Genomic DNA, 10,395 nt, shown 5'->3' with positions numbered 1-10,395 from the left:
TTATTAATTGGTACCACGTAACGAAGTATTTTAGTGCATTTAAATGAAATTAGAAACTGCCAAAACGAATGATTTCTCTGGAAATGAAATGTTCACACTTGTTTCCTTTTCAGAATGATAGAATAGTTAGTATTTTTATGATTGATTATTTTCTTTACAAGTTTTATACAATAGAGAATAGATTTCAAATTGTTTTGACAAAAAATATTCGTTTTTACAAAAAAAACAAAAAACTAAATAAACACTTTATGAAGGCACAACTGTGCAAGCCTTTCCTTTTAAAAGGAAACTTTATTAGATACTGCAATCATTCCGGTGTCAATTTGAAACCGGAAACGGAACTTGCTTATGGTACTTTTGAATCTTATATGCGATGTTACAAGTTATACTTACGTCAATTTCCACGTCCAATCCTGACTTTTCGATCCTTACCTCCTTATTTTGGATAACATGACTGGGACATTTTCACAATAAATTTTGAAAGCTTTATAAAAAGCGAAATATGTCGAAATTTGCGGGATTTTTACGAATCTATAATGGTGATTTTGTCATGACTTTATAGATTTACCCTACGTGCACCTTCCATGCACATGTAATGTCTTAAACCACTTTATGTACATGTATATTTAAGAAAACCCAGGGATAAAATAATTTTAAATGTATATATATATATGAGTACGAACCTTTGTTTTTCGCCCAGAGCTGATTAATAATAATTAAATAAGGCATTGAATGAGTTTAATGAATAAAGCTATATATCTGCCACCCACACATCCCTTAATTAGCCCTGTCCCATAACAAAACATACAATACTGGGCAATTATGGCGATGCGCATTTATTAGTCAGTTAATTAAAAGGAAAACAAAATGTGGTCGTAGATATTACAGTTCATGTACACCAAGCTGTGACAATCGTGTTAACGTTGGAGAAATTACATGAAAGGTCAGACTTGCCGAGGACAAGATTTCCACAATGTTTCACCTATGTTTGACCGATACATTACATGGAGAATTTTTGTAAAGATTAATAATTTGTGAATACACAGTCACTGTACGGCTACGAATGTGACCTTTTCAGGTCATAAAGCACGCCGAAAAATGGTCACTCCCAATATTATACAAGTTTTCCACTCGAAACTATTTGCTTTTTGACCGGGGCAAAGTCTTACCGTTCAAGATTAATTGTATTTTGTGTGTGATTATAATAATTATGTCGTACATTGTACATGTATGGGCAAAGATAAAAAAAGCTCTGTTCCCTTCTGTTTGTTGTAAATTTTGCATAATGCAATATAAGATTTAATCTGCTAATAGATACTTATACTGTCCACTGTGCATTCCAACATCAGTCATCCAAATCGGACATGTGTGTGCCTCTTCGAGGAGCAGCAAATAGGTCATTTACAAAATGAACACCCTTAATATATCTGTATTCAATTTTGTATGATGAATGTCATCCGACATATGAAAGGCCACCTACGCAATTATGCTCAACAGCGAGTATGAAATTCCATCAGTCATAGACATTATCCTTCTAGTTTTCATTGGCGCCTGATACTCCATATGTGTGAGATGCCATCCGAATACACTTAATGTGGTATCCCATCAGTTAAATTTTAATTCGGATATTAATCATAATCCCTTTCGATATACAGTAGAAAAAATACAAATATACAAATGCTTTTAGGGGCTTAAACAGCATTGGCCCAATGGTTTAGTAGGCAATGTTGTTTGAAATAAAAGTTGTAGCTTTGCAGTAGTGAGGTCAAGGTCACTAGCCTTGAAATACTGCCTTTAGTCGCTGGTGGTTCAGATACCATCAAGATGACCTTCTCTCTGAATTATAGTTACTAAAAGAAATTCCTGAAAGTTTTTGCATTCATATTTCATGTATTTGCTTGTCACAATAATTTCAAGGGGCTACCTTTGGAATGAAAATATTTTTCAAAGAAATTAAACAAAAATATTAATACAGAATGACTTTTGAGAGTTTCATGCTTTACAACAACAACAACAACACCAACAACCACCACAGCAACATCAACAACAACAAACAAACAAATAAACAAGCAAGCAAACAAACAAACAAAAAATGAACAAACCAAACAAATGTTCCATCGTGCAACCACTAATCGCAACTTTGCGATATTTTCTGTCAAACCTTGAATGACATCTTTATATTCAACCCCATATTCTCGGCCCTTTCCGTCAAACTTTGAAAAAGGACTATGAATAATAGGCGAAGTGTTCCGAATGCTTTACCAGGCTTTCAGTTTACCAGCAGTAACCGAGTATGTCACTGCATTTGACCTAATCCGTAGTGATAATTAATGGGATAACGTTGTCTTGCTCAACATGTCTGTTTTATTTTGAAATGGCCAGGACTCGCGACGTTTTTATTACACACTTAAGCTGCTGCTATTGAAATATAGGGTTACGATGAACAACTTTTGCAATCTCATCATATGTAAGGAAAGGAACAAGTGTGAAAGGTTTAGAGGCTTGAAATTGTTCAGGATGACACTTCAATTTGACAGTATTATTATAATTACCAGTTGATATTGACAGCTTATTGCGGCCGCTGCATGAAAAAGTGAATCATGAAAAAGCTAATGGTATGCGATAGTAATGAAATGAAGAACTTATTTTATTTGACTTCCAAATATCTTATGTAGTAATGAATAAGTACACTGATCAACTGGAACAGTTGTTTCCCTTAAAAATATTTCAACAGAGAAAAAACAACAACATTTTGTTGTAAAGACATAGGATGGAAATGGTCTTGTCCAAGTGTGATACTGAGCTGGTGCTAGTTGTCGTATTTTTACTTTATTACATTTTGATTATAATTATATAAAAGTTAAAAATCTCAAAATAAATGGCTTAACTTGAACTGAAAAAAAACTTCTACCCGATATATACTGCAATAGGTCTGCGATCCACGGACTCGTATCAATATTCTCCTGAATGTTTTCTACAAGCGCTATCATCAAATTCACTTTGCCTTAAGCCACATGTTCTTTAACAATGATCAAATCGGTCTTACCGAAGAAAGTCATACTTCCAGAACAAATGACTCGTACAATTAAATTAAAGAATATGTTACTATTAAAGCGGCCTTTAGCTGTTTTTGTTGGAAAAACAATGCTGTGTTGTTTCAAACTTAGTATTTCAGTAATTTTACATTGGAAAAGTGCATTATATAACTGTAAGACCTAATTCTAAACAGCGTTCCGAAAGTTATATATAGGGCGCCAGTGGTGTTCGTTTCTTAAAAAAGAAGATGAAATGAATCTTTTACACATGACAATGACAATAGATTTTATTAGCATTAAACATTGTATTAATGTTTATAGCAACAAATGATGAAAAAAATCGAATACACATCCCACATATACAAATGGTGAGCATTAGTGCAAAGACAATAATAACTCCTCTAACTTCCTTAACATTAGTAAATGAAATGCATTTTCAGTAAGCATTTAAGTATTTCTGGTACAAAAAAAGTGATGAATACAATAGCAAATTGTATAAGATTAATGAACAATTAATATTTCTCTTTTAGTTGGCCAAGTATATATTTTGCCAAATTCAATAAAATGCATCTTAAGTAAGCATTAAAGTATTTTTGGTACAAAATTTCCTTTTCCGCCTTTAATTCTTTTGATTTGACAATTATCTGAAACGAGTTAAAAAAGAAAATAACTTATTTAACCTTTAGAAAAACTGGAGGCCGCACTTTCAGATATTGATGAAAACAATAGATTTGTATCGTATGGAGATTGTTATAAGTTAGTGTTTGAAAAAAGGTTGATACAGTTCTAAATGATTCAGTACAAACATTTAAATATGATGAATGATTATATTCTCTTCTAGAACAATTAATTATCGGCTTTATGAATACATGTATATGGAATATCGGATAATACATCTCATACTTGCCACCAACAACATCCATATATAATTATTTCCTGGTTTGTTGTTATTTTTGAACCTCAATACTATCAACATAATTATTTATTGTATTACAAACTTTCCATTATAGACAAATTCACTATATTTTTTTCCCAAAATTTACGTCAGTATACCTGTATTGGGTTCTGTTGATTATTTATAAGTTTCGGGCGGTCAATTAGTAAAATGAAAAGTTCCATGATGTTTCGTTCTGATCTAATGAAGCCCAAGGTTGCAACGACATTATTTGCTATGTTTTTAAGTGGAAAAAGTTAAAAAAGATACAAAACTCATAAAAATAGAATTTTCTTGCTTAATTGTATTTTATTCAACATTACATGTTATGAAAATAATTAATTCCCATACTTTAAAGACAAATGTCTATTTACATAAATGATGACACTTCCAAATAAAATGAATATGCACATTAATTAAGACGGACTAAAAAGGAAATTTTGTCAACGTTAACCATCACGAATAAAGTGTTGATGGTTAAAATGTTGAGTCACACAATGCCTGTATGACATTTGGAGAACGCCAGCGAACCGTGTCTTTACTGACGTTAGGCAAGGCGATGTTTTACTACCGCACTTGTTTTAGCTTTATTACTGAGAGAGCATGGGCGTGTGTTGACAAACTGGCTTTTCATTTCATCTGGATAAGAATATAGCTGGAATACGTGTTTTTTCTTCTCTCCGTAAAATTAAATATAAATTTAAATTGAAAAACATATTTGGACTTGGTACGGCAAAGTTACGGTTAATCTTTTCCTGAATAATTAACAGTGGTGAACATTATGCTTCTTTCAAGAAAAATATGTTGTCAACATATGCCGTTTTTTGTGAAAAGAATTACTTTATAATGATTTTAACATTTTCAATAAGACTGATAAAATTCTTGTGAAAGGATACAAAAACTGATCTTGTTCTTTTTTGCTTTCAAACATTTGGACTGGATATAAAGTTATAAATTTTATTTTGTGGAGATTAGAGACCTTGCTCAAATTTGCAAAGAAAAGACAGAAGTGTATTCATAATATGAATTCCAAATTAACATTAGCGCTGGCGCTATTGGGCTTGATTTTTGAGATCGTGTTTGGTCACGGAGATCACGGGGATGCCGAATCACTCTTCCAGTGGACAACAATTGACTATAACTGGCCTACAAGGGCTGCCAGGGACACAGCTATAAGCACACGCAAGTATGTTCCACTAAATAATGCCATTAATGGAATTCGTGTATATGATAATAAAATATTTGTTACTGTGCCTCGTTTTGGTGATGGCGTTCCATCAACTTTGAACACTTTGATTAATGCTCACCCTCAAAAACGTTTTCTGACAAGTAGAACAGTTCTTCAACCATATCCGAGATGGGACATGCAGAAGGAGGGGAACTGTACAGCGTTTCAGAAAGTTCAAAACATTGAAATAGTTTCCTAAAAAAAAGGAAAAAAATGTATGTGTTTGGGACACTGGGGGCCGCATTTTTGGAAAATCCCCGGGGCCTAAACTTGAAATTTTAAATGTTTTAAAAAGAGAGAAAATTGAGCCCCACCGCCACGTTTTCCCCGGATGAATTGTTTTTCCCCGCGACCCCAAAATTAAAACCTGAAGGGGGACCGGGGGCCCCCCCTGGATTATGTACAGGGGAAGGGTTTGGATATTTAACATCACAAACACTCGTGAATTTAAAAATCTTTGTGTACGACATTAAACCCCGAAAAAATCTTTACGCTTTTAAAAGATGCCTAAAATGGGGCCCCGAACCGAAAAGGGACTGATTTTAAGGTCTTAAACGACGTGGTCCATGTGACAAATGGAGTGAACGGTATTGCAATATCCGCTAATTTTGATTACGTGTATTACAGCCCTATTGCTGGAACAGCTCTATATCAAATTCCAACAAAAATTCTACGGAATGCAAGTTCAGACTTTTCAGCTCATGTCAGAAAAGTGGGCGACAAACCCTCTCAAGGAGACGGCATGATTATGAGTACTAAGAATAGTCTTTACTTTTCGGTGCTGGCTAAAAATGCTGTTGCGATGTGGGAGCTACACAGGGATATTGAAAAATATGGGTCAGAAGGCAAAGTAATGATGGATACGTTAACTTACGAAGCAAATGACCCAACTATGGAATGGGTAGACTCACTTGCTCTTGATTCATTCGGATATCTTTGGTTCACGACAAGTCGTCTGCAATTGTATTTGAACAAGCAGCTGACCAATGACAGCATCAATTTCAGAATTTGGCGCGCTTTTGTGCACGAGCCGAGTTATGCATACTTTGACAGTAGGACTCGGAGTGAGTCAAATCATATCCATAGTCATAACTCCAGTTCGAACATTGAAAGTCATACTTTCGTTCATTTCGCTCTTTTCGCATTATTAATTATGTTAAAGGTGTTATGATATTCGGATGTGTAAGGTTTTTGCCGAAAGTGGCGTGGATGTGATCGTTTAAATGTGCTAGTAAAGAGAACTTTTGAATGTTAAGAAAATGTAGACCTGCAGTTTTGACTCCTTCTATTTCATGATCATTTTAATGGAAGAAGACAACAATACTGCATAAATTTACTAAACCTAGCTCTAACTTATCATTAATAGTTTTGATTATTTCGCCGTATTTTGCGAAATGATATTGTTTTCAAGGTTTAAAACAGTTATTTAAAACGGATATTACAAGAAAACATTATATATGATATGCAGCGTTAAAACAATGACACAGATAGCACAATAAATTTACTTTTTTATTATTGAAAATATTTTAAGTTGAATATACAACTGTAGTTGGTAAGTGAGCATCTTTTAAATTGTTTTAAATTGTTTCTTTTTGTAGCCAAATATATGAGGAATATGTTTTAGGGAGTAATAATAAGTTATAAAGACTCGATGTTGTATATTTCATTTAAAAAAGACTCATTGTTTAACATTCAAACGTGATAGGTGATTTAGTGACATTTATTTGACCGAAGAAGTATTTGACACAATGGCAACGGTTTTGATCATTACATTTCAAATGTCTCGCATTTTACCTATATATTCTGACTATTGTAAATATTAACAAATAGAGGTCATCATTTTCGCTATTCCACCCAACAATATCTTCGTATAAATTCGGCTACGTTCGCCATTTTACGTATCTAAATTTCAAAGAGAGTGCGATTATATCCTGGTCATTCAAACTTTAGAAGACACGGAAAGTGGCGGAAAGAACCGAATTTTTACGAGAGCTTGATTGATGATTTACTTTCCTTTGTATTAACCATTCGGTAGGCATACTCAGTTTTACATTATATGTGTTTCGGATACATAGATGTCAATTTACACTGACAGCTTTATTTTTTTCTTCCTCTCGTATATTTATTTATAAATGTTGATTATTATTCATTTTTCATAAAACGCATTGTCATGCATTTTCATTTTTTTATATACATGTCATTACCAGTGTATGATATTGTTATGTTTTCCTGTAAAAAGGCGTTCTTAACAATGTAAATATGACGTACTCGGAACACTTTTACTCGACAAACTCCTGTATATGCGGTTGACTATTTTCACAATTTTCTTTATGTTTATTATCTTCCGCTTTTTGTTTAGAGGAACTTTTCGGGTTTTAAGGACACAATTCATGCTTTTGCATTCTTCTTTTTACATCGCTTTAACGCCATACAGATCTCTTTTTAAAATGCATGTACGGAAAAACTTGAGGGGGAATGTGAGGAGGAATTAGGTCATAGGAGAGGGCAAGATGGCCTTTGTAGATTCCGCGAGTTTAAAATGCAAGCGTTGGGGTATATGCTCCGCGTTACGTTTGGGGCGGAACAATATCTTAAAATGTGTTCATTTGACGTTAGTTGGATATTGAAAGATTAGTACTTGATACAATGTCCAGGCACAGTTGAGGATCCTGCTCACCTGTGTATAAAGTGATACAAGTGCTTTCGAACTGAAAGAAACATATTTTTTTTATTTTACAGAAATATATGATGTGGTGTAAGTTTTCACTAATTTACACCCGCTAGTCTAACTAAATAACACCTTTTAAAATAAACCCAGACTATACCAGTTCAGCGATTTGCTGGCATCTCGACTTCAGTACCCTATAACCAGTGAACTGTGTTTTAATTAAGTTCAAGACCCTTTCAAATCCGTTATAGTAAATTAAAGTTTAACGCTTGCGAAATGAGAATATCTACGATATAATTCCAGGGAAAATCTCATTTAAATACTTTTGAAATAAAGATTTTTTTTCTCTTTCTTTTCAAATTTAACGGGAGAGAGACGTACATTTGTACTTTTCTGTTTTCGTACTTTGTTACACTTGAACGTATCAAAATAGATCTATGGCAAAATTTAAGGTTATAAAATAAAGATAAAAGCTTCAATGTAAGCATGCAAATCATGATTCGACAAACATTTACGATATTTTAATTTATTTGATCTGGATTGAATCAGGCATGGAATGTATTTATTCGTACAGATTAACCCAAAGGGTCACTATTTAACCCAAAGATATAAATACATCAACTCGTACAGGAAACAGCACATCAACAAAAAGCGTCAGCAAACTGTTAATACTTCCTTTGGTTTTGTTTATGGCTAAATCTGGATCAAGATTAATTCGTGTGTATTGTGCATTTAGTTTCTGTCTATTTTCTTTCCGATTATGTTTGAAATAGATTTTTAGGAGCTACTTTTTATCTTTGTATTAACGTCTTGTTGTTGTTGTTTTTTGTGTGATGCTGCGCAAAATCTGCGCAGTGTAACAAGGCAACTGTTCATGTGATTTATTTTTTTATTTTTGGAAGACGTGGTTTGTTAAATGAAAGAAAGTTTAAAAGCCAATGCAAATGGGGATAAATCATCGTCATGTTTTGAACTGTTGAAGAAATACTTTTTATTTTACTTAAGGTAATGTTTTAAATTTGGAGATTTTGCTTCAACTTAAGGTTAGATAGATTTAACAATAATCTATAGATTACTGTTTTCTTCATAAGTTGTAAGCATTGATGTTTGAAGTTTAGACCCCATTTTAACCAAACATTTGAAATGCCTGATTGTATTTCTTTTTTTAATATGCATTTTTTTAAATTCACATATATGTATTTTGTAGATTTTAAAAATCACATTTGTTTCTTTCAGATATAGTTTTTATTAAGTTTTGCATATTTAAAATGTTGATGTTTAATAGCAAGTGTGAAAGAAAAGTGGTTTGATATCAATTATTTTTTAAGCTTTAAGAAAAAGTTTACAGAAGATTGCATCAACATCAACAATATTTTCAAACAAAATAATATCAATTCATTTTTATCCATTTATCAGTCAGAAAACACTCCATCACTTTCCGTGTCTTATACTTGATAAACAGGGTACGAGGTGACAAAGATTATCTTTTTTGTTCCTTGTCACGTTGACGCTTATTAATGTTCCGTAAGTGCTCCGTAAGACACGAAAATTGACGGAGTGTTCCGAAAATTTAGTATGCACACACAGTGCTTTTGAACATGAAACAAATATTTATAATTGCAATGACTTCTCTCTTTTAACATCATAACCATGTAGTCTGTCAAAATATTGTTGACGATATCTTGCTCTTCTTTATATTTTACGGTAGTGTAGGCACACAGATTATTGAAACAGATGTTGGACATTGCAATATAAATCGTTTTTTTATACCTGTTTTGCATCAACAATGTCACATTGTCTGTGAACATATCGGTTTATGACTATATGAAATATTTCAAATTTCTTTGATCAAACGTTGTTGTTACTGCTGCTGCTGTTGTTGTTGTTGTAAATACTGTTGTTATTAAGATGATTCAATAAATTATCACTGTGCCATTAAATGTTGTTGTTTTATGATAATATGGGTGTAACTTTTAATCCCATTGCAGCTGTAAATGTAAACATCGTTCAAAGACAAAAATAATGACACGAAACTTAACTTACCACCATGTTGGTATATTCAATGAATTTTATTGAAAAATAGAGAAATGGCATGCTTAAAATCCTCCCCAAAGATTTTAAGCACATATGGGTTTTGTGCATTTATCCTTTACCGAACTGTGACGGAAATGGCCGAAAAGTTGCGCTTGGACGGAAAGTTGAAAATATGGGGTCATGCTTAGTCTAGGTTCCACGACACTAAATAGTTAACCTTATAAAACTAGCCCTTAATTTGAAAGGCATTGATTCCTTACCGGAAGTCGAACCGTTAATTAAAGTATGCTTACAAAAAACAAATGTTATGAATAATTTGACATAAAATGGGGAACCGTCTAAAAATACAAAAAAATTGTTCAACTTAATACGGAAATAACATCATCATTCATTGAATAATATCGTTAGGGAAATATGCCGGTTCAATTTACAAAGTCACGAAAAGTGTATTCGAGTAAAAGGACATAAAGCGGAAAGGACATAAAGCGACGAAATT

The 10,395-nt window shown here is 33.0% G+C and overlaps 1 protein-coding gene across 1 annotated transcript; it reads left to right on the top strand.

Moving 5' to 3' along the window:
* The first annotated feature begins 4,531 nt into the window (after nt 1-4,531).
* On the top strand, nt 4,532-9,805 carry LOC132712920 (uncharacterized). Its single transcript, XM_060695355.1, has 2 exons — nt 4,532-5,394; nt 5,731-9,805. Exons 1-2 carry the CDS (start codon nt 4,992-4,994, stop codon nt 6,366-6,368), a joined length of 1,041 nt encoding a protein of 346 aa, XP_060551338.1. The 5' UTR covers nt 4,532-4,991; the 3' UTR covers nt 6,369-9,805.
* The last annotated feature ends 590 nt before the right edge of the window (nt 9,806-10,395 follow it).

The sequence above is a fragment of the Ruditapes philippinarum genome, unplaced genomic scaffold (assembly GCF_026571515.1).
Source record: "Ruditapes philippinarum isolate M1 unplaced genomic scaffold, ASM2657151v2 ctg313_1_1_1_1, whole genome shotgun sequence".
Taxonomy (NCBI): domain Eukaryota; kingdom Metazoa; phylum Mollusca; class Bivalvia; order Venerida; family Veneridae; genus Ruditapes; species Ruditapes philippinarum.
Note: the sequence above shows the minus strand (reverse complement) of the source record. Positions and strands in the feature narration are given on the sequence as shown.

Excerpts from the sequence above, each read along its gene's own strand:
- LOC132712920 (XM_060695355.1), top strand. The coding sequence starts at position 4,992 with ATGAATTCCAAATTAACATTAGCGCTGGCGCTATTGGGCTTGATTTTT. Across the intron at positions 5,395-5,730 it reads AAACATTGAAATAGTTTCCT|GGACTGATTTTAAGGTCTTA; the intron begins AAAAAAAAGGAA and ends CGAACCGAAAAG.